The sequence below is a fragment of the Leptosomus discolor genome, chromosome 9 (genome assembly GCF_034619465.1).
Source record: "Leptosomus discolor isolate bLepDis1 chromosome 9, bLepDis1.hap2, whole genome shotgun sequence".
Taxonomy (NCBI): Eukaryota; Metazoa; Chordata; class Aves; order Leptosomiformes; family Leptosomidae; genus Leptosomus; species Leptosomus discolor.
The window spans coordinates 7,379,472-7,404,374 of record NC_141399.1 but is presented as its reverse complement, the minus strand read 5'-3'; the positions used below and the strand labels follow the sequence as shown (position 1 = coordinate 7,404,374).

General features: G+C 41.5%; 1 protein-coding gene across 1 annotated transcript in view; it reads left to right on the top strand.

Annotated features, from left to right (window-relative positions):
- Positions 1-489: 489 nt before the first annotated feature.
- The window catches only part of SLC25A26 (solute carrier family 25 member 26), an 89,460-nt gene continuing 65,046 nt past the window's right edge, over positions 490-24,903 (top strand). The window contains exons 1-5 of the mRNA XM_009959428.2: positions 490-546; positions 2,506-2,662; positions 4,325-4,434; positions 20,737-20,841; positions 22,114-22,161. Coding sequence (XP_009957730.2) covers positions 514-546; positions 2,506-2,662; positions 4,325-4,434; positions 20,737-20,841; positions 22,114-22,161 — 453 coding nt within the window. The 5' untranslated portion in view covers positions 490-513. The remainder of the gene's footprint in view (positions 547-2,505; positions 2,663-4,324; positions 4,435-20,736; positions 20,842-22,113; positions 22,162-24,903) is intronic.

Genomic DNA, 24,903 nt, shown 5'->3' with positions numbered 1-24,903 from the left:
GGACGTAGGTTTGCTGTCTGAACGGATCCCCGCCGCAGGTGGAAGGCACCGCGGCGGCCCCTGCAGCACCCACCGGCCCCTCAGGCCCACCCGGGCCCGGCTGCGCCCCACGGGCAGCAGGGGGCGCCTCTTCCCCCCTTCCCGCAGCAGCACGGCTGCCAGCGCAGAGCAAACCACCATTAAGTAACTGCTAATTAAGGCTTAATGAGAACTCATGGCCGCTTTCGCCCTCCTAGGGCGAGGCTCCAGGCTCAGGCCCCAGCGCCCCACCCGCGCAGAAACAACGGCCAAGCTGCTGGCAGCGGCGTCGCTGCCCGCCGTGCGCATGCGCGGCGCTCTTGCACAGGCGCAGTGACGACACGCTGCCGCCTGACCAAGGGTCAGGGGCAGCAACATGGCTGCGCCCATGTGCACGCCCGGGGCACGGTTAGAGCGGGGGGTCTAGTCCCGTCCTGGGGTGGGGAGAGCCGGTCTGTGCCGTGCCGCGTAGCCACCCCGTATCGCCACCCCTGCATGGAGCCGCGGGAGTCCTGGGCGGCCTTGGCGGTGAGTGCGCGGGCCCGGGCCTGCCCGTTGCCACGGCGACGGGGCGGTCTCGGCTGCTGAGGGGCGGCGGGGACGCGCCTTGGTTCGTCTCCTCTCGGCTTCAACAGCCGCCTCCGGGCGGGGGTGTCGGGGCCGTGGAGAGGCCGCGACCCTGCCCCTGACCGCAGCCCGGCGGCGCCGCTGCTGGGTGTGAGCGCTGTGCAGCCGGTGCCCGGCGCTGCCTTTCCTGCCCTAAAAGCCGCTTTTCACGGTGTACTCTCAGCAGCGTCGCACGCAAGGGGTTAAAGCAACCCCTGGTATCCACAGCTAGGGACCCCCTTGGAAATATCCAGCGCTCGCTCTCAGTTCTGTGTGGAAAATGCTGGACGCGGTGCTCTGGGCGTGCGGAGAGCTGCGGGCCCGGCCTGCTGGGAGCGCTCCGCTCCCTGCCCCAAATCCCCCGGGGGCTGCGGGATCGTGGTTCAATGCGTTTGAATTAAGTCCTTGGTTTTTTTAATGGTTTTGATGGGGTTAGGTATAGTGGGTATGTCCAGCTACTGGTAAAGGTTTTTCAGCTGCTCGACTCGATAATTCCACTGTTACTGAAAGGTGGGGGAGAAGGTGCTTTTTAGTTGTCTTATCTAAAAATCATTACTATTTTCCACCGGTGGCATAAGCACCCAGGTATTGTCACCCTCTGGCAGGTGCTCTATTAGCTGCTTCATGAATTTAAATGACATTTAAGATACAGAACTTTGAAAACTAAAGAAGCCATTAGTAACTTTTGATTCGTGTTTTAACAGATGGTTAGATTAAATCTGATTTAATCTGATCAATGGTATTTTGAGCAGATAAGGATTTTGATGAAAAAGACTGAAGAAAAATCAATGCATGCAAAATAGCAAACTAGATTAAAGGAGTAATTAACTTATTGATTAAAACTTTAGTAGTAGATAGTGAAAACCTCTGAATCCTCTGTTGGCCCTGGAAAAAAAAAATCAGAGTAACACACAGGTAATTTGTTTTCAGAGAGTTAAAAATCTGTGCAGCTATTTTTTGTGTGCTCTTCTATATGAGGTAGACTTCGAACTATGCTTTTCATTCAGTCTAACGGTGCACCTAAATAATGTCTTATCATGGATTAATGCGAATTATTATATTTTTCTTTTTTTTATTTTTTTTTCCCCTGGGTGTTTTTATTTATTTTGGTCTCCTCCTCCTGTTTTTCACAAGTAATTCTTTTTTACATATCAGCCGTGTCCTGGGGAAACTTAAAAACAAAAAAGACGTCTAGAAACACAGACAATGGAAAAAAAAATTGAGCTTTAGTTGAAACTATTTTTTTAGGGTTTGGTTTCAAGAATGGCTTTGGATAAAAACCTTCCCCTTTTCCTTGTGACTTCGAAAACATCTTTATTTAATGTATTTTTTTTTCCTATAGGCTTTTGCCAGCAAAAGAAAATAAAACAGTTTTACTTTAGGATTTGTTCAACAAAGGAAATGGGGGCTAACACTTTAAATGAAGAAGGTTGCTAGAAAAATGTGGATGTGCTTTCTAAAGGTGCTTACAGGGAAGCAGAATGGCTTCTGTCTTTCCCTGATCTTATCACACAACTTTCTAGAGGGGTTGGTCATTCTCTGCTGTGTCATCTTGATAAGTGGCAATCACTGTCTTGCTTTTGGGTGTGGTGGGTGCGTGTTGCATTGCTTTGCTTGTGCTATTCAAAACACTGAGATTGTTTTGAAAATACCTTAAAAAGGGTTTAAAAGTTGTATTATCTATTACTTTCTCTTTTGTTGAAGCTTCCTTGTTACAGGTCTAGAAGCTGTTGAGGTCTGTGAAAGACTATCAGTTTATAATTTGACCTCAGCAAGGATTCGGTCAGTAGTGCTTTGGTAGTGCCTCAGTTACTCACATAAGCACCACAGCTTCAGCCCTGTGAATATTAATGCCCTTTACTCCATGGTTTTGTCTTGAAGGCTGGTGGAGTTGCTGGTGTCTGTGTTGACTTGATCCTTTTTCCCCTGGATACTGTGAAAACAAGACTGCAGAGTCCTCAAGGATTTAGGAAGGCTGGTGGTTTTCGTGGCATCTATGCTGGTGTTCCTTCTGCTGCTATAGGATCCTTTCCAAATGGTAAATTTTCTTTGCATTATGCTTGGTCTTCTTTAAATGGGAACTTGTGTAGTATACGACATTCATGTCTGTGGCCTCCTCTTCTGCAGGTGACAGTTTGGATTCTGTGTCCAGCTGTGAAGAGCAGTTTCTAGAATTGTACAGTGTTGAACAAACTCTTTGAGCAAGCCTGGAATGAAGGCTGCTGTATGCAGCAACCCTTGCTCCTTGGAAGCGTTCCTGGATATGTTTTATAAGCCTTATCCTTACTTACAGGGGCACCCTAAAGCACTTCGAGGTGCCAAAGAGGGCTTGAGTCTTGCTTGCCCTGGACACTTTTGTCCTGATCCACTCTTTCATGGCGTTGGAAATGAATCAAAATTCAAAGTGCTTGAGCCCTGGAGGTCTTTTAGTTAATTACCCTGGGGATGCTGTGCCTGTCTCTTTCTCCCTGGAAACAACTACAACACTTAAACTGAGAAGACATCAGAAATACTTTTGAAACAAGCTTTAAAGAAGTAAATGCTTGTAGTCCCTGCAGAGAACAGGCATCTAAAATTCCTAATGCCTTTGTCCACTTTGTCTTTGTAGGGAGGGATAAAAAGCAGCAAGCTATGCTGTCAGTAGTAAATGTTAGAACTTTGCTGACAAATCCACTGACACCTTCAGATGTTTGATGTCCTTCATAAGATGATATGAAAAAAATGCAGTTCTTTATCTTGTCTGCTCTGTTATCTCCTTTTGAGGTGATAAGCATCTTTTGATTAGCAGAAGGCAATTCACATAGCCCTTCTCTACAATTAAAACCTGTTCCCCCGCAAGACATGTCAGTTTTTTCAGGATTTACATCTTCAAAATCTGAACTGTGGTTTTATCTTTCCAACATATGAGTGAGAACTGAAATTGTCTTTAGGAGAAGGAGTAACCCTTAAGGTGCAAGTGCCTTTGTAGTTGGCTGTTGCAGTGAATAAACACAGCTCATGTTGCTATGCTTGGTTTTCTATGTTTCTTCTTCACTGGACAGGACTTTTACGAGTCCTTCAGAAGCTTGGGAAGGGTTTTTTAATGGAGCTAAAGTGCAAAATATTAAACTGTTGATAGCTAGGAAGAAGTTATTAATAACTGCTACTGAAACAGTTTTGCTCATTGCAGGGTAGCAGACATGTATCAAATACCTTGATGATTTTTGGTTTGTGTGTGCGTGGTTTTTATTTTATTTGTTTTTTTTTTTTTTTTAATTTTCAATTAGTCAGCTGATCTGTGTGGGGTTTTTTTGGTTTGGCTTGTTTTTTTTTTCCAAAAAATAAAGACATCCATTCAATTCAGCCAAACGACCTCCCCTCTACCCTTATGTCTATGAATGTGGAAGATACTGGTTTTTCAAAACCTACTGGACATTCATGACTCAAACACATCTTTCCTTATCTCAATACTGAATGTGGCCTTAGGTCCTGACACCTTGGATGCTAATAGGAGGTTTGCCAGTGACAGCCAGGAGCATGAACTTCTGAAGGAATTACCCCATAGGTTGTGCTGGTACTGTTGTACTGTTTTGGGACAAAAATACCCTGTTTTCAACTATAGTTGTCGAATAATACGTGACAAAATCCACCTCTAAATGTGTTTGTGCTAGTTCTGTGATGGAGGAACAGTTAAATGACTCCATATATTTTTGAATTTCAGCTGCTGCATTTTTTATCACCTATGAGAATGTGAAATCCATGCTGCACCATGGCTCTTCGTCTTACTTGTCTCCAGCAACACACATGGTGGCTGCCTCTGTTGGGGAAGTGGTAAGAAAGAAGTTCATATATTGTGTGTCTGTGGGAGGAGAGGAAACCATTCAACTATGAAAACTCAGGTTTCTTTTTTGTGTGTTGACCATCTTTTTACTTGTGACAGTTCTTAGAAAAATATTGCTTGCTTTTTTTTTTTTTTTAATGAAGTGTTGGCAGTCGTAGGGATTGTTTCAAAGTGAATATAGAGTTAGTAACAGTTCTTAGCAGGTCTGTTGGCTGATCTTGCTAAGTCAATAGATAGTGGAAGTGTGGATTATTCCAAAACGTGAAGATGCCTTCACGTTGTACTGGCTGTGTGTCAGTGTTAACATTCGAGAAAGGCTTTTACAGCTTCATGTGGGGTAGCCGTGGAAAAGATTTTTGTTTTAAAAACAGCCATAAGATAACGATACTCTATGTAAAGTAGGTAGGTGCCATCATCTGAAACCCATGCACCTTGATGTGTTGGAACAGTATTAACTACGTAAAAATTATCTCCCTCTCCTTCCCTGTGTGCATTCATAGTCAGCCAACACCATTTACCAAAATATTTTATTGTGTTTATAAACAGTGGCTTAGAGGTACAAGTGATGTGGCAGGACAGGGCAACTGGCAGCTGTGTAACTTCACTTATTAAATGACATGTAATCCTTTCCTGATGAAGCCTGTCTCGGTGGAAGGTGTCACGGGTGATCTTATGAAGGTTTTTCCCTTGGGATGGACATCTGGATATTTTAGTGACAACTTTTCACATAGTCTCTCTGATAGCTGTAGCCCTTAGTTTAATGTATTGGTTGGGTTATTGCAGGGTGAAGGTACATGTGAATAATGAAAATAACTTGTATGTACAAGCTTTTTGAAAGCCCTTTCCCTCAGCCTTTTGGAAAAGTTGCTGTGTTTCGTATCCATTAAATCCATTACTTTGTTTATCGCAGGTTCTGGAGCCACTGCAAGTTGTGGCTTGCTTTGCCTAGGTTTATACAATACCCAGAATAATTGGGACTGAATTCTGTTGAACACTCCAGATGATCATTAAGAAAGGTCACAAGAGAAGCCTTTCTTGTTTTGATGCCTAGGTTGCCCTTGCCTCGTTAACAGCATGGACTTTGCAGAAATTGTGTGCGTGGGTGAGTGGGTGGTTTCTTTTCTATGTTTTACACAGTGAGTTACAAATGAAATAATGCTAGCCTATTGAATTTAAGTAACAAAACACCTCTTGCCCTTGTGACTTTCCAGTCTGGTATATCTAGGCTGTTTCCCAGCATATATTGACCACTCCTTAGAAATTTTTTTCTTTTTTTTTTTTTTTTTTGAGAGAAGGAAAAGTTTTCAGTACTAAGGAAATGTCAAGGCTGTATTTGAAAGTGACTTTATATTCCAGTTTAAGATCATAGAATTGATTTCATTGCCAACATGCAATGCCAGGATGACTGGCCAACCTGTAGATCCATAGAGTTGAAAGTTTAGCTCTGGCAAGAGCTAGTACGTGACACTGTAATGGGAGCTTCCTGTGCAAATAGGCTGTAGCAAGTGTTGAAAGAGCACTTCTCGATGTGATCAAACGAGGACCATTCCTGCCTGATCCAGACACAAACTTGTCTGTAGGTAAATGATGCCTTATCCACACGCTTTATCCTAGAAGCTTGGATATTGTGCTTTTTAATAACTGTTTCTGAGGTTATTTGCAAACAAAAAGAGCAAGGTTGCCTTGTGTTAGCTGAATTGAATGTATTCCAGGTTCAGCAAAATCCTTCTTTCCCCAGATACTCCTCTCATTTTCAACTGCAGAGTTGACACAGTGCCTTGGCAGTGTTCGAGGCTGGGTGTTCCTGCCAGCGCTGTCCACCTCCTTTCTCCTCCTTTTGTCACACTTGGGTGTTTCCTGGCACTGCAGTGATGAAATGGGGTGTGAATTGCTGTTTCCACAAGTTTGAGGGAGGAAAATGGGCTGTATGAAACTAGCTTTTCTGACTCTTTTGCAACTTAAACTTAGCCCATGATGGGGGGCAGAAAAATGCATTGTCTCTGTGGTCTGCTTTTATTAACTGAGTTTTTTCATCTCTTTCTCTCTATTACAGGTAGTTGTGTATTTTTACTCCCCATGGTGGCTTAGCTTACTTGTAGGTTGGTCCCAAGCTTCCAGAGTGCAGAGGCATCCATCCCATTTTAGCTCAGCACCAGGTGCCTTGCTGTTACAGCAGCACAGCCTAGCTACTTCCCACGGGAAGCAGTTCAGCTTTGGTTCCCAAGTCATTTTTAATCTTTCGGGGAAATGATACTGATGAGATTGAATGGGACTTAGCCAGGGAACTTAATTTAACATACCAAGCACATGGAGATAGGTGAATGCAGCACCTACTAACCACTCTGGTAGTGGTGATAGGCAGGAGTAGATAGAAGGGGGTAGGTTTGGGGCTGGGTGGGATATGTTTTTGTTGCTGCCTCAGGTGGATTCTTTTTGATCTTGATTAGAGCCTGTGCTGTCAGGTTATGTCTTCTAACTTAAGGCAATGCACAGCACTTATTTCCATGGAAATTCTATAAAGGCTGTTAGAAATCAGCAAGAGGTTCTTCACCAGTACGGCAATGCAAAGCCCTTAAATTCCTTGTTTGCCTGGTATCTCATGGAACAGCAGATCCAAGAACTGTTTTCAGCTTCTCAAATGGTATTTCAGAATCAAGCAAAAATGACAGTTGGGCTCATGAAGAGGTGCCAGAGCTCTGTGATAAAATCCACTGGGAAAAAAAAAAAAAGGTCTTTTCTTCTGCGGGTGGGTTATTTATATTATACTCCTCTACCTGTGGGGATTCTGTGAGAAAACTATAATTTAATCATCGGCAGCGAAAGAACAGTTGGCTACAGATGGCTCCTTGCACGGTTGCAGAGCCTGCTGCCTGTTTTTCCCAAGGTGGTCTGTAGTCTGGTGACCCTTACAACTCATGTACTTACTGCTTTCATTTTCAGGCTGGCAAACGGAGGTGCAGCATAGTTAAATAAGTTGCTCAGGGCTGTCCATGTGCTTGGCTCTTGCTACTCTAAGGCCAGAGAAATAGGTAGTTGTAGCCATTGAAGTGGCAGTGTGACTTTATGGTGTGGAAGCTGCGATGTTGTAACAGCCATTTTTCAGCTAATAAGATTCTGCTTTTTCCTATCTTTTCTTCTCCTCTTGGTGTGATGGGAGAAGTAAGCTGTAAAATAATTGAGATGGGGATTTAGAGATTTGCTACAACAAACCTGTAATAAAAACAGCACAAAGCAAGATCTTCTCGTATTTATTGTATATAAAGTCTTAGCCAATCAATAGAAATACATAAACTATTCCGAATTGTGTCATGGTGAAAGTTATAATTATGGTTTTATTGATTAATCATTAAGTTTTAATCAGGGCATGACCACTGGGACTATTATTTTGTCAGTAGTTTTTTTTTTAATACATACTTTTCCTCCCTTGTATACTTTAATAATTACTACAATATAAATTGCTTTTAAATGTGAAATAATAAGCCAAAGACTCTGTCATGTTATGATTCCCAAGGCATCTCTTTGCATTTCCAAACTGCCTTTTTCCAAAACGGAGAAATTAACATTTAGAGCAAGAAACTGATGTTGGATTTCTAGGTTTGCTGCTCCTTCACTGGTGAGCGTAAATGAGTCAGCTACCTTCTTGTGTTTCGATAAAATGCGAGTATGTGCTAAGCTTAAAAGTATGATAGCGCTGACTAATCTGTGGTTTGAATGTGACCAAGTAAAAATAATAAAATAGGTGAAGAAGAAAAAAATTGCAAAGGTTGCGTCAAGGTATGTTAAAATATGGGAGAAATCGGTCAAATGGGAGCTTTTAGGTTTTATAACATCCAGTCTTCTGTATTGTTTACAGACTGTGTAAATTCATGGGAAACACAGTCCCCTGGAACTGGTTTGGTCCAGTTTCCCAGTTCCAGGCTAGGAGGCACAAAACCAAGCTGTGAAAAGGCAGTGGACATGGTGTGGATGTTTGGTTTTTTTTCTTTTTTCCTTTTAGGCAGGACGACTGAAGAAGGCTAATCTTATCTCCCGGAGTGAGATAAAGAAAAGTACATACAAAATCTCACCCTGTTAAATGTAATTATTTTTTGCTATAACTGAATCTTGCTGTATAGGGACTCTGAATATCCCATAATACATGAAAAATTGCTTACAAAGACACAGCCAAAACTCTAGAGGGTAGATACGTGGTGTATCATCTCATCATCAAGGAAGAAGAAGGTTGAAGAATACGAGTTACCAAGCAGGGGAAAACCCTTATTATACCACTTGTGTAACTGAAATTTGGAGATAGGAAACACTTACTGCATCCAGGGCTTTGGAATTTTTCATCTTGACTCTACATTGCCCTGTATGTTTAGTCTGCCTGTATCTTTACCGTGAGCTGCCAAATGTGCTTGGAAAACATGATATCATAGGGAGTGGAAAGGAAAACCAGATGTTCTAAAAATTTTACTTTTAATATTCTAAGGCAGTGTAAGTAACTGAGAAGGAGCAGTATTTTTAACCTCCTAGTGCCCATTTTAAATAGTAACCAGGTGAATCTTGCAGATCCAGAGTTAATTGTACACCTCCAGATTTATTTGTACAGATTTTTTTTGTGTGTGTGTCAGTTTAATATGACAGTGTATGCTACTAATTACAAGAAACTTTGATAAAGAGAAGCCCCCCTCTGGGCCTCCCCCACGAGCCTCCTGCGAACATGGTTTTATGGACAAGTTTAAGGTTGTCCCAGTTTGACCGATGAAGTTTCCTTCATGGGTGCCAAAGTGGTTGGACTCAGCACAGTTAATTTTACGTCCTGCTGGCTTTTCCGTGGAGGTGAGAATAAAGTCGTTTGGATCACGTTCTAGAGAAGCTAGCTGACAACAGCCTTTTCCATCTAATATTTAGATATTGTTATGGTTACGATCTGAGCTTTGCAAGATATTTAGTGAAAGTTTTGGGCTCTTGCTTGTAAATATCAGGTTCACTCTTACCTTTCTGGCCTTTTATTTTTGATTTGGTTGTTTTTGGTGATGTTGGGTTTTTTCTCTTTTTCTTCCCCCTGCCTCTGTAGGAAAGCAATCTGTCTTGACTTTTAGCTCACTTGTGAGAGAAAGTATGGGGGAGGACTGAGGAGCAGGATGGGAGGCAGATGTCCTCCTCTTTTGGCAGCTAGCAGTAATGTCCATGCTCTGGAAGTAGATTACCAGCTGAAGTTATTGAGCTGCTTTTGTCCTTGTGGATGTTTCCAGAATACTTCAGGATTACGGTGCTGGAGATATGTTGACACTGTGCAGTGCATCCCCCGGGCTGCCAGATCCCAGGTTACTTGCAATGAAGTGGTGTGTCTACAGAGTATGCCGCAGACTGACAGAGTGACTGGGGTCCTGAAAGCTGCCTAGCCATGTTAGTGATAATGTGCCTGCATTCGTTTTGCACTGTTAAATTTTTACGCTGATGTAGCCAGGATACTTTGGGTTCCTTATCTGGCTTGTTTTCATTCTGCTTCAGTCTCTCTACACTGTGGTCCCTTGAGTTGTATTAAAGCTGGACCAGCTCCTGGGTCTAGAAAAGTGTTTTTGGCCTGTCTGTAGGAATGCTAAAGCTTGGGCTACCCACTAGGCTTTGGTGGAGCATGGACCTTGTAGGAAAAGATGGAAAGCTCAGCTGTGTTGAGACAGCTCTGAATGGTTAGGTAGGGGCTGCTCCCTTCGAAGATGATGAGCCGGGCTGTCCTCAGCAAGAAGGATTTTGGCATAGCCTCACCCTTTTGCAAAACTTGAGAAAGGAGGGATGTTGAATCAATTTGATTTGAAGTGTCCAAAAGTTTGTCACTTCGCTGGAAAGAGGGGATCATGTGGCTCCACAGGGCAAGGTGAGGATGGGTATTTCAAGGTGAAATTCCAAGCTTACTCGTGTATGCCAGTGTGTTGCCACTTAAGATAGTTTTGTGATAAAAGCAAAGTGTGTGGTTCATCTGTGATTAGCATCTGACCCTCAGTATTAATAACTTGGGAATTTTTTTATCTGCTGTTGGGATGTGTCAAATAGGAAAGCTTCTTAATGCAGGACTTATCTTTCTGGGGAATTCAGCTAGCTTTCTCTGCTGGTCCTAACTTGTTTCTTAGAAGAAGCAAGCCCAAATGCAAGCACGTTTACAGTTTACAAATCACGATTCTGTAGAATGACATTTTGAGTGTGCTTTTAAATCAAATAGAGAAGGGAAGTGTATATTTTATATTATTTTAGGCTCCGGGATTTTTTTTTTTCTGGGAAAAATCATGCCTGTCTCTCTCTGTCCACAAATCAGCCGCTTCTTCACTCTGCCCTGGCAGTAGCTTTTGAAACAGTTAACTAGTTTCAGCTACAAGAACAGAAATCTCCAAAAGTGTATTGGTATGAATTCCATGAGAGTAACTGGCTAGATCAGAGAAGAAAGCTGCTATTAATGCCCATTCTGAGGAAAAGGCAGAAGCATGAGTCAGACAAATTCACAGAGTAATATCATGAAAGAACCTCCAGCAGGATAATTGGTCAGGGCTTTACAGAGCTGTAAGCCCTAGAAGATCAGCTTGCAGGAGCCCAATCTAACAGGGTTGAAACAGCTGCTCACATCAGACATGAAGTTAAGATTTGAGCTATTTGAAACTCCAAAACTTGCTTGTGGAAGATGTGTCTTTTCAGTTCAACGGGCAAGTTGGATGCTCTAGGGAGAGTTGCTTCTAAATCGACACTTGTCTGCTGCAACAAAGAAGTGATTTAGTAGTTATTGTGTCTAGACTTTGGGCTAATGGCTTTGAGTATTTAACTAACCCTTTTCTAAAACCTGATCTAATAAATGGACAAAACTGTTTAAAAATGAAAAGTTGCATTTTCTGCTTTGTGTCCTATCTCCACTCAACCAGTATAGTGTGGTCTGGCAGACCATGGTATTCAAATCAGTATCCAAAGACTGACAGCAGTCAAAGTTTGATGGGATCTCTTCCACAGTACTTAAGCTTTTGTTTTTGCTATTGTCCTTGATCAGTGCCTGTCATTTTAGGTGTGACTGTGTCTTTTGTGCTGTTGGTATCTAGGTGCATACAGGCATTGAGAAAGGCAACGTGCGGACCCTGGCAAGATGAATGCAGCAACGTAGGTGGTCTTCTGAATTAATCATGGTGGATTTTGAAATATTCATAAATTAATCTAGGTGAGGTCAGGTCTGCGATACAGATGCTGCAGGATTTTTGCCAAATCCTTATGGAGAAGTGTAGCTGAGCTGTGGTTGGAAGATAGTGTGAAGGTGAGACTGCTGCCATTAAGAGCTGACGGAGAAGGAGCATAGTTAGAGTGGATGGAAGCTCAAGCTAGAGCTGCGGCTGAAAGTTGGTTGTAAATAAAGACGGAGGCGTGAATCCACAAATGCTGCCAACAAATTCATCATACGATTAAAGGCTAAAACATCAAATTAAGAACTGTCAAACACCTGACCAGCCACCCATGCTGATCTTCTCTTGTATGCTCCATGTTAACTGCATGTATTGCCTCTTCTTCATCAGCTGCCCTTCCTAGACTGCTTTGTCTTAGCCGCTTAGTTCAGGGCCTAGAGGACTCTTTGCAGTAAAGAGTACGAGTTTGATGGTTGTCTTCTCTTTTCTTTCAATCCCAGGGCTGATATTCAGCTGATTCAGAAATATTTGTAGCTCAAAGTATCTATAGAGGAAACCTAATTTGGGTTAAAGAGTATAAGTGAGAAATAAATAATTTAGAAGTGTTTCCTGATGGATTTCCTGGCTTGCAACATGCACTGCCAGAGTTGGCTTTGGAAATGTCTGAGATAGTTTAAGGTTAGTTTATTCCAAAGTAAAGTTCTGTACAGGGCTTGTCAGGAATAACTGTTTCTGAATAGCTCCATATGTGGACAAGCCTATAATTCTTTAAGTGAAAAGGCTGTAGGAAAGAGTAAGGGATCAATTAAAGGAAAATACTTGATAAAATACAACGTAGTTGAAATTTCCGTGTTCTGGGCCAATGCAACCCCAAGAGACTGAGCAAATTGTAAAATACTAGTCATCTTTCAACAGGAGACTTAATGTGTTTTCAGAAAATATTGCCTGTGTTCTCTTGCCTGGAATCTCATTAACATTTGTCCTTCTGTAACACAGCTTGACCCCACTTGGCTCCTTGGAAACGGTTTTCTGCTGGATGGGATGTACCATGCAACTTTTGCTGAAAGAACAGTTTGGCTGGTGGACGTGAATTAGTTTCTTAAGCCTTTTAAAATAAGTTTAACAGACTCTCAGTGGTGGAAGAGCTGCTGCAGACAATTCTGTACGTTGAATTAAGGGTCTACTCTTTGGCTTTAAGGCTTTTTGTGTTTAAATGTAGTAATTTATTGTTCAAGCATCAGTCAGGTTAAGGAAGATTTTTTTTTTTTTTTTTAAAAAAAGCTATTCAGCTGTTTGATTTTTGCCACTCAAAGTTAAACCAACTGCTTGTGACTGTACTGAGGAACTTCGAAATCTATGGGGCACTTAATTTGTGCTGAAGTACAAGAGGTGTGCAGAACAGCAGGCCCCTTTTGGTAAGTTTTGGGCTTACTTTTAAAAAGGAAGCAAAACTCTACACTGATTAAACTTTGAAAGACCTATTTAATTATGCAAAGCACACAATTTCAAAACATCTGCATGAAAAGTACCTCTGTAAAGAAGTGTTTAGTGTCAGCCTTGTCAGCTTCACAAACTTCCCGTGTTCTTTACCTGTTAACTGATATAATTGGGTTAATAGTTTCTTGTTGCTGTGAAGAGAACTCAGCAGAAGTTTCCGCTGTTTGAGGACAAAAGTTTTCCAAGGTGTATCTGACATGGCTGATGGAGAGGTAGGCAAGGAACCCACAGCAGGAGTTGTAGGCCATTTAGCTGGGCAATTGAAGAGCCATGCCTGGGGAAGAAGATCTGGAAGAGGGGCAAAAGCCCATGTTGAGAGGGCTACTGAACTGATGGACAAGGAGCCCGCTGAGGACTTTAGGCAGCTGGGGTGAAAAGGCTCAGCCAAGATGGACCTTGTGAAGGAAGAAGTGTGTGGTGGTGCAGGTGATGCTCTGGAGTGGGAAGAAAGGAACTCTGGAAAGCAGTAATAAGGAGCTGACCTAGGTTTGACAATGACAGGATGAAATAACACTCTGCAAAACAGCTCTGCAGGTTCCAGATGATGTCATCTGAGGTGGAAACTTGGAGGAAGTTGAAAATGTTTGTGCAGAAGCTCCGGTTTTCCAAATGCTTATGACACTTGGTCCCTGTGAATGGTCTCATCTCTGAAATAGTATGTTTTTAAGCTCTGGGGAGTGCTGAGATCTGAGGGATCTTGCTGGGTGAGATTGCTCTTTGAAGAAATATTTCCTGCCAGCAGACAGGGGAGCTGCAGTTAAATTAGTGAAGGCCCTGTTGCATCCATCAGAAGAAAAGATGGGACAAAGAGCTTGGCATTGTCTAAACTTTCCCATCCAGAGCCCATTAGTCAAAGCTTGTTCTCTCCATGGGGTTTAAATGAGGAGTGGAGTCACCTGTTCATGACCCCAGCAACTTTGCACAGGACTGAATTTAACTATGCTGGAAGGGCACATCTGTGCAGTGCCTGAATGTGAGAGGGGAAAAGATCAGCATATTCTGAGGTTTTATTTTGAAGATGAACACTTTTTCTCTAGGGCTGGCACTTAAAGCAGAAACTGATAGTGGACGGTGCATATATTGGGCAGTTTCTGTCACTCCTGGAGACAGTTTCCTCATTAAAATAGGCCTTAACTCTTCAATTCTCTGCTTCAATTGCACTTTAGCAGGTAGCACAGTCCACTGACAAGCATGTATGTACGGACTTGTTCACGACTTGTGTTGTGACCCACTGCAGATTACAGACCACAGAAACCTCTAATTTTGTTCTGTATTGGTCAAAAGGGCAGCAATTATTTAGATGAAGGTTTATTGCTGTTTGAACTGTTACGGGTCTATGATTGCAGCAGTTCAGGCTTCTCTGTTTGAAGACAATAAGAAACCAAGTAACAAATGTGTATTTCATGTTTCTCTGCTTTTCTGTTAATTTTCCTGGTGGTGGAAAGGGTGAGACAGTTCATCTTCTATCTAAGGGAGACATCTCATGCTTCCCACTTCCCCTGCTATCTCACATTTCCAACCCAAGAGTTGTGACCAGAGTTTAGAAACATTTGTTTGGATGATGAAATACTTTGCTAGTCTCATAATATTGTGTTGAAAAAGTTCATTTTTTCCTCTTCTGTTGGAGAGGGGAATCCCTGTGAGATCTGAAGGACCAAACATAAACTTACAGAGTTTGGAGAGGCATAGGAAGCTGCAAACCTGAATTCAAGGTTTGTTGAGAGCCTCTGACTTGAACCAAGAGGGATATTTCCCCTTCTTTTTCAGGATCCAAACAAATCAATGCAATTTAAGATCTTTTAATTTTAGACTCACCTATTATTTTAATAATTCAGTTTTCTGAGGAATGGAAAAGGACATTTTTCATGTTTCAGATTAAAAATAGTAACTTCCTACTTAGAAGGGAGCATCTGACATAGAAATTGAGGTGCTCAGTTTGTCATATTTATTAATCTATTTTGAGAAGCAGCATTTTTTTTAATAACAAAAGAACAAAAAACACCAAAAAAAATGCAAAACAAACCTGAGCTGTAAGTTGCTTTTGTCTGCGGGAGTATGGCCAGGACTAATGCAGAGTGCCCTTAAAAAAAAAACCCCAAAATACCAAAACCAAACAAGAAACCAAAACCCCAACAAAACCAACCAACCAAACTAAAAACCAAAACAAAAAACCCAACCAAAAAACCCACCCCAAAATACCAAAACCATCTTTATTGCTGCTTCTCTTTGAAGTAAGTTTTAGATTTGCTCTGTTTTTCTTGCTCTTTCTACATTATGTTGGAGCAGGCAGTTCTTCTGTCTTCTGACTTTCAAGAATGGGGTGAGAGATTAGAATTTTGTTACCAGATTGACTGCAGCCTGAAAATATGTTATTTGGTAAGTCGTAGCCTCTTTGTTGTCTTTTTTGTGCAGCAGCTTTTCCTCCTGGATGGGTTAGTGATTATCTTGCACAGGTATTGTGAGGTTTAGTTTAAAGTCTCTGCTTTCTGGGTACAAAGTTGTATAGTGTCATAAATTAGATTCTTATTTGATTAAGAATAAATGTATGCAAGTGTTGTTTAAGAGTAACTCTCCCCAGGTATGTTTGTTTAGTTCTGTGTTAAGTGTTAAATTATATTTATATGGTGAACATCAATTAAAGCTTCCCAGCATACACAGACAAAGTCATTAAAACTAACCTCCTGCTTGGGAAATTTAAAATTAAAATCCTTTAGAAAGTGTTCTAAAGGGTTTAAAGCTGCAAAGCAGAAAAGTTTTCTGGATTTTGCTGCATATTTGGGTACCCAGTTTTCAAGGTAGGTTTAGCTATGCAAGCCAGAGGTTTGCTTGTAGTCACTGAGTGCATGTCCCTAAATCACCAGCCACCAAGATATTCCAGAACAGTTCTCTGTCCTCAGATACTCTACTCCTGCCTTGTGGCAGAATGGCTGGCTAATTACTAAGTGGAAAAAAATTTGCTCCTTTTCCTCACCCAAGCCCAAGTTAGTGCAGAGAACAGACCCGCTCATTAGCCAGGAGCGCATCAGATGCCAGCATCTTAACAGAGCGGCCTCTTAGTCTTTGCCCTTCAATAGTCTGTCTTAAAAGCACAGGTCATATCTGTCTCTTACTGAAGAGGAGTGCTCAGACCGTATGGTTGTGGGAGCTTTTAAGACTGTGAGTCAGATCATCAGCTGTGCAAGGTGCATGCCAGGCTGCATACGGAAATGCTTTCTCAAGCTGCTCTCCTTAGAGGTACAAAGCTGCTAATAGTGTTGTACCAGCTGTGTCCCCAGTTCTGAGAAAAACCTGCCACGTATGAAGCCAATTAAATACCCAGTGTAAGCCCTTAATAGCAACTGTAACACCTGCTCTGTCCTGTTTCAAATGTTTCTGGGTATGTCTCATGCACAGATCACGCTTGCAAGGCTGGTGGTCAAACTGCAGAATAGGTGCCTAAAAACAAATGCACATGGTATCTTTGGTTCTCTACTAAATCCTACAAAACCAGTCAGGTGGGGAAATGCTTAGGCTGGAGCACAAAGGATGGAAGCAAAAGGCTGGTATGGGGTATGTTAATATTTGGATAATGATATAGCTCTGAAGGCCAGGAGGAGTTGTGCTCTTTTCTAAAGATGTCATTGTCTTATGTCTGGCTTTGCCTAAAGAACAGGACATCCTGGATAGAGGAGCGAAGACCTGCTCGTGAACTAGAAGTGGGGTCATGGTAGTTTGCAGATAAGTGCTTACTCCAGAACGTGCAGGAGCAACGGAATGGCTTCTTTCTAGTCCAACCAGCTACTTCAGATTCTTTGTCACATTAACCACAAAATCATTTAAAAAACCCAAAAAACCCAAACCCCACAAAAAAAACCCCTCTTGGTTGGGAGTTTTCTTCAGCCATTTTCATGGTAGGCTGCGTTTGCTGCTGGTTTCCCTGGATGAGCAGCAAACTGTTTATATCTTGCAGCTTTTGCAGTTCCCTGGCTAATGAATCGTCTAGGCCTGGGTGACCTACTTGCACCGAACCCCTCTGCAAGCAGGGCTAGCCCCACTTTGTTCCTTTTATCATGTGTCTTGTGTTACTGTCTAGAGAAAAATGCTCAGCAGCCTTGTGCTGATGAATTGGATGAGTACTGCCTAATTCTGAACAGCTGCTCCAGCTTTAAGTAGGATTGGCCCCTAGGCAGAAGTTAGTGCTTTGAGGTAAGGTGTTTCCAATAAACTTGGGTGAGCCCATGCAAAAGGCTTTGTGCTGGTTCCTGGTGCTGTTTGCAGCAGATCTTATTTTCTGTTAGCTACAGGCACATAGGAACAGGTTTCAGATAGACTGAAAAGAACCTGCTTAAATCAGTATGTATAAAGAGGCTTTGCGTTCAAGGCACTTCTGAGAGTTTAGTTGCACTGGGCAGTCTTCACAATCAGTCGAGGTATCGGTCAGAACCGGGAAAGTCTGGTTCCGATGTGAACCGACCAGGAGATGGCAGCATTGATGCGTGCAAGGAGTAGCCAAAAGTTAAAACACTTTTCCCTGAACTGACAGAGGAAAAAAACTACCTTAATTTAATTAGAAGATATACTGTCTTACTAATACATAGATAAATGTTAACAAAATAATCCTGTTTGTCCCTAGGTGGCTAATGCAAGTCAGTAAATTAAAAATGCGCTTAGGTTTGCATCTAAATATTGGAGTCACCCTTTGACCTGGTAATGATTTAAGACAAGGATTTTGAAATTCGGTACGCTTTTGTTCAGAAGTGGTTATAGTATTACAAGGATAGAAAGGTAATAGATGCTAATGTTGTCTTTTCTGCATACCTGCTCTGTAAACTAATAATAGCTTTGCTTGTAGCTGTAAAATCAGGTTTTGTTAAAGCTTAAATCTAGAAATCCTTGAGCCTTTGATTCGGTGTTATTATCTTCCTGCCCTTATGGTATGTATACATGTGCATTGATATGGGGAGAGAGTCTGACCTGGTAAATAAGAAAGAAGCTTCTAGGGGAGCACCTATTTTTCCCCTGAACTTGGTCTGTAGGATCTTGAATCTGTCTTTCTGTTTCCATCAAAAGATGGGAATAAATCCTGGCTCCAGAGCTTGCTTGGAAAAATGAGCGTGGCCCCTATCAATGCAGTGCTGTTGTGTGGTGCCCTGATGTTGGCCGAGGTAGCGGAGGGCCAACTGCTGTACCCTCTCCATGGCTGGCTATGCAGATGTTCGCCAGAGCTAATTTGTCGCAGGCTCAACCCCAAAACAGATGCATCAGGAATGGCCTGAGCTTGGCAGGCTGTGTTGTCCTCTTCTGTAGCAAGCAACAGGCTGCATCTTGAGTGAACAGCCCAGAGATTAAAAAGCAATCTCTTCCTGGGATCTTGGTGATTAGGGAGGTGAATGGGCTACCACCATGTGAGGTCACGTTATTGTCTGTCTTCTGTGTCTATTTATCTACTAGTTAGTGCAGGTAAAAGCATATATGTGTGTATACATATCTTTCACCATTGCTTGTGCAATTTGCTTATAGCTTTCAGATGTCTGAAAATTTAAGTATGAATTCTCTCAGTGCAGTGTTCTACTGGTGCTGCTTGAACATATTTAGCTAAGAAAGCAAAGCGTGGAGAAGTGCGTTGTGTTCTTTTAACTTTGGCAGCATTACCTGGAAGGCGCTGCAGTGGTTGAGATCTGAGCGTAATAGATTTGAGATTTTTCTGCACCCATCTGTCCCAGGTTGTTTGTTCGTTGTTGGTTTTTTTTAAAACCTTGTGGGCTAATAAGATACACGTGAACTTAATCTTCCATACTTCTCTTTAGAGACCTGCGTTTGACATCAAAAGACTGCTCGGATTGTTATTGGTGGTAAGGTACACACGTAGGAACAAAGAAGGTAACATGTTGTAAGTTCAGGTGCACAGTGAAAATGTCACCATGCAGTCTGGTGTTGGCAGTTGCAGCTTGTGGCTTTTTTAGTACCACAGGTGCCCTATGGAGCCAATCTGACAGCGCAGCCCGGGTGACACGAGCCTTTATTTCCTTTCCTAACGGCACAATGTAATCACTGGTTTTGTTCTTGTGCAGCCACAGACTCCCTTGTAAGCGCAAATTCAAATGGGAGAAACATCAAAGTTAATTTGAAATGAAATGCACCCCAAGTAGTCCGGGGGAAATGGAGACATTACTTTGTAGCCACCCTTCTCCTGCCAAAACTGCAGCACCCCAGATGTCAGGAAGCCACGCTGGGCTCTTTGTCTGGTCTTGATTGACTAGATTGTTTTCATCCGAGCCTTTTTAAAGCTTCCCTCCTGCCTCCGTATTTTTAAGGAATAAAAAGCTAATATAAGGACATGGAGTGTTATGAAGCATGAAGTTCTATAAATATTTATGCTGAACTATCAAAAAACTTGACAGTTCTTATTTTCTTGACAGATTGGGGTCACTTGTTATTTTTGACCCTGAGAATTGAAGAGCACATAGAGTTAGATCTGTTTGTAATGACTTTTGGATATTGTTGTCTGGTAAACTTATAGGAATGTAACAGGATAACAGACCTTTCCTTGGTCTCTTTGTGAAAATGGAACTTAAACCTTGTACTGTGTTACCCACAAGTGACCGCTCAAGTTACTGCCTCTGTGCTATCTGGCAGTGAATTCCTGAACTTTCTTTGGCATGTGTGGGTTTCCAAGTTAGCAGTTTGATTTGCCAGTTCAGATGGACAACTTCTCCTGAAGTGCTCAGAGATCCTCTTTACATCTAAGAACCACAGTGTGATCCTGAGCCCAGTGCAGGATGGGATCGAGCAAGGCTAAAAATCTGGCAAAGGCCTGTGGCGTCTCCAGGGTTTTGCCACCAGCCCCAGCACTGCTTTAAGTGTCCCTGGGGCCAACTGAAGACAAACTTTCCTTGAAAGTTTTAAATGCTGATAAACGGGCATTTTCTAGAGAGATGAGAGGCTTGTAACTCTCTGACGCTTTAGGATCTTAGTTCCTCAAAATTATGTGCCCGCAAGCTTAACTCCTACCTGAAGCTGAAGTGGCAGGTGAATATTTTAAAGCCAGGTCTGGCTTTTTCAGAAAAACTGGACCTTTGTGGTGGTGGCCACATTATTACATCCAGCTGCAGGGGCTTTTCTTGCCCAGTATATTCATTGTGTAGGAAAGAATCAATCTGATGCTTCAATTTGAATGAAATCCAGTGTGTGATTTAAGGTAAACCTTGGATGTGTTGTGTGCATCTCGAGCTAACTGGAGTGTCTCTTGCTGTCAGTCACTAGAGGGCACGAAGGAGCTACCTAGGAAAGAAGTTTGTTCTTCAAGTCCTGAATCTCCAGTTAAGATCTGTGAAAGCCAGGGGGAAGAATTCCTGTGGCTGCCAAAAGACAGGATGGCTTCAAACTTCCGGTTTATCGATGATTTTCCCCACCCAAATCTACTTCTGGTTTGGAAGTTAAAAGTGTCAAGGGTACTTCCACTTTTCTGTTAATACCTATTTGTGTTCAGAAGGTAAACAGCTCTTGGAGCAAACACATAAGCTGCTCGTAGACAGCTTTTAAGTTGATCTCGTATAATTTCAAAAATTATTTCCTTGTTTTTCAGGTTTCTGTACTTGGAATAATCTCCAAATGTGTCTGCTATATGAACAGTAAGGCAGCAAAAGGAATTGCTGTCTGAACGTATGGGTTTTTTCGCAGGTTGCGTGCCTCATACGGGTTCCATCTGAGGTTGTCAAGCAAAGGGCCCAGGTTTCTCCTTCCTTGAGTACCCTCCGGATTCTCTCCCACACCCTGTATCATGAGGTAAGTTCAAAGCAAAATTTCAAAGTTGCTTCATTCTTCCCGCTCAGTGCCATGTCCAGAAGCATTCCTGCAACTTTATTCCAGTTCTGTGCTCTCCCAGCAGTTTCCCATCTATTATTCTGTTCTTTGGATTTAGCTTTCTAGTTTCCAAAGCTCTGCTTGATGCAAACAGCCCTTGTCTGGGACAGCAGAACGTCGGGTCTCTGTATTTAGAGTTTGCTGAATGGTTTCCAGTTTTCAAAGCAGGCTTTGGAGTGGGTGTCCTAGAGGCACCATTTCAGAGAGGCTCTGTAGGAGCTCTGGAAATGAGTGCTCATCCAGTATCGGTATCTTCTGAAAAATAAGGGCTTTTGACATCTTTTCATGTTTCTTCCTGTAAAAACCTGTTCACCACTGTTTTTACTGAGTCTCAAAAGGGGTGTTTTTCAAGTTGTAGTTCCACAAGAGAAAGCGGCTCCTGAAAACGCTGGGGGGAAAAATATGATACACATTTCCATATGTAAAAGTCAGGGAAAAGAAGACATAAATATGACCTTTAAATGATTCACTGATTTTTATTTGCTTGTAAATGAAAACTGTTCTGATAACCCTGCACAAGATTGTCACTGGAACTTCTTTCTGTGACTTGGTCATTCTGCCCTAAAAGCTGGTGCTCTCAAAACCTTATGTTTTTCCCCTTCTTTGTAGCTGGCCAGAGACCCATAAGACTTGCCAAACACTGGGATTAAACTGTCCTGTAAGACATTAAACATAATTTTATATACACTTATAAAATAAAATTTGAATTGTTTGAATGTTATCAGCTGGTTAAAAATATTTATCTTGATAAAAGCTCTGAATTGGGGCTAAGAAGGTGGGCAGAGGAAACTGTCATTCTATGGGTTCATTTTGCGTGGGCTATTTAAACAGAAGAGTAGTAGTTTCAAAATACTTAGGGGATACTTCTAGACCGAAATATTGGGCAAGCAGAGTTTGAAGTAATGTGTTTCTGTGCCTTCTTGCCCTTTTAATTTTAACAGTAAGGTGTATTTTCTTCTCTGCAACTGATTATTCTGAACAGTGGTTAAATGATCTTTGAAATGAACATGAAACTGTCCAGCACTGGGAATCACGGAATACAGTATACAAGGTTATAATCAATATCGTCAGTTTGCAAAAAGTTCGGGTCTGACACTCAGTAAGGCTGTAACGCTTGCCTCGTAATCACTGATAAATTGTGGTCTTTGGCATACTAATACCCTATAGCTGATGCTTTCTTTTGTTGGTTTACAGGGTATTCAAGGACTGTATCGGGGTTATAAAAGCACAGTATTAAGAGAGGTAAAACACTTGTCCTTTTCTTTTTTTTTGATTGATTCCTTTGCTTCACTTTGTTTTCTAACAAGAGATAATAGTACAATTGAGATCAATTGCTCTAACGATAAGCTCTAAATCCCAGCGTATTTCATTCTAGGTAAGTAACTCGTCTGTAATTTAAATAGCATGTTGGTAACGTGCAGTAAGAAAACCTGTGATACATGCAAGAAGTCATCTACCATCCCGTGTCTCAGTTCTGTTGCTGCTAAGTCATAAAAGGATGGAAATGGATATGTTAACATGATGAAAACCATAAAACAAAGTACTGGAAACTTCCTCAAGCCCTGTGATTGCATCATGCAAAGTATGTATGCCAGTAATGGCGAACGGGTGGCATTAAGCCAAGTTTGGCACACAGATGCAGGCTTTCTTTAAATATATTCGTCAGCAGATGCCAAGAGATTGTCTGTCATCTGTATATAGGAAGGATTGTGTGCACTCTCTCTCTTTCTTGCTTGCTTGCTTGCTTGCTTTCTTGCTCGCTTTCTTGTGAAAGGACTGCATTTAGTCATCCAGTCTATAGATGTGAGATGGCATTACTTAGCTCTAAATCAGAAGTACTTCACTGTTGGAAAAAAAAAGGAGGTAAAAAATATTTTGGCCTGCGTGGCAGAAAATATTTCCTAAACTAAAATCTCTTCATAAACGTGCTGTGAATTACAGGATTAGTGTCATGGAAGTATTTGATATGCTGTGCAAACCGAAGGCAGATTATAAAAGAAGTAGAAACATACTGATGAACTCCCAGTCTAAAACTGTTTAGAATCAGATCCCAGGAGGTCATCTTTTGACGAAGCAGAAGTTGCCCTGAGTACCTCAAATAAAGAGACGAGGCTCAATTCCTGTGAAAACATAACAGCTGTTGTCCAGGAAAGGTTCTTTACTGACTGTGTTCAATGTGGTATGTGTGGGTTTGTCCTCTCCTGATGGAACTCAACGGAGTAAACTAGGTTTGGATCTTCGCTGCTTTTGTTTTTTAAACGCAGGATCAGATCTGCTGGCTGTGTTGCCGTTGATAATAAAGCCAGTTGCAGAGGCTTTTTAAGCCTTCTTTCAATAGCTCTGCTTTTAAAAGCCTTTCCTCATGCTGAAAACTCTTTTTTTAGGACAGTTATGTTAGGCAGCTCTTGCTACGGTTACAGAATAAAGATGGATATTACCTAAAATAAGAAATACCAAATTTAGTGTTCCTTAAAGTGCTGACAAATGATAATGCACAGCGGTCTATTTTAGCAGTTAAGAGTGTTTAAAAAATTAGTTATTTGTGCAGAGACGACACCTGCTTTTCTGAAATGTAACCCCCACCATAGCTTCATCCTGTACTTATTTTCTGGCTCACTAAACAAATGTTATTCACTTGGATTTTGTTTGGAGACAGGCAAAAAAAGGCCAACGAATCATATTGATTTCTCTGAGGGGTTCTGAATAAATGAATAAATTTAGATCCCATTGAATACAGATTTTGCATACTAACAGGTAGATAAAGCACATGGTTACTACTGAGTGCTGTTCTCCTTAAAATTTGTTTTGACATATGTCAGGGTGGTAATTAATTTGCAGACCATATTCATGGCATGGTGTGTGACCCTGCTGAGATAACTTTGTTTACTCAAAATGGCAGCGCTGTGTTGGAAATATAACGGGGGTCCTCTCCGTTATGTATATTCATAAAAGATCCTTCAGAACTGATTTGAGTTGAAGTATTGCTTTTTGGGAGAATCTGTCCAATAGAATGAGAAATAAATGATTACCAAATGAAATGTGCTTTCTCTTCATAATGAAACAAATCATAGATGATGTTGGGGGAAAAAAAAAAAAATCTTTGAATTTAACACTGTTAAGATCGTTGCATCTTTCTGACACTAAATATTATAAAGCAATGTCCACTGAAGTAAGAACAGCATATTGAGCCTTCAGCTGGAACTGTTGTAAGCCTGACATTTAATCTTGGTATTTTCCTTTCTCTTTAAGCACACTTCTTCCTTTAGGGAAAGTCTTTATTTTCAGGTAAAAACCTATATGAATTCATTGTTTGACACATCCAGGTAACTGCATAGCATGTATCGACTGATACTTAATTCTGGCTGACTTTTTATACTTACAGAGTTTGTTTACATGCTTTGGTTCTTTAGTTACACAAACCCCTCTGTTTAGTTACAGCAGAGTGAGATTTTTGGATGGGGGGCTTCAATGCGTGATTTTTAATTAAAAAAATAAATTAAATTGGAAGAGGCCGGGAATATTGAAGCTTTTCAGATGATGATATTCTTGCACTGGCAAAATTATTGAGCCAGAATTTAAAAAAGGTTAATTTTAGTTGTTGCATCAGGATAAGATTTTGCATATTACATGAAGCGTATTTCAGTGCCTGGGCAAAGATCTGCTTGCCAATTGCTTGGACTTCAGTGAAAATGAGCCTGACTGTTTATAAAGGGACTGCAATGTTGAAACCTTGTCTTTTTACTATAGCATAGTAGATCTTTTCAAGACAGCCTGACTCTGCTGCGTGTAATTTGGATTAGCTGCTGTGCTGCTTCTGTTCTGGTGCAAGGTAGCTGTTTCATCCTTCACTTTTGATTTTTCACTCTTTCACTTATCCCCTTTATCTTCTCATCAGAATACTTTCTGTACAGATGAATATTAGAAGAGAAAGAAGATGGCTAAATATGCAGTGCTTTTGGAAAGAACTTGTTTGAGTGAACCTCA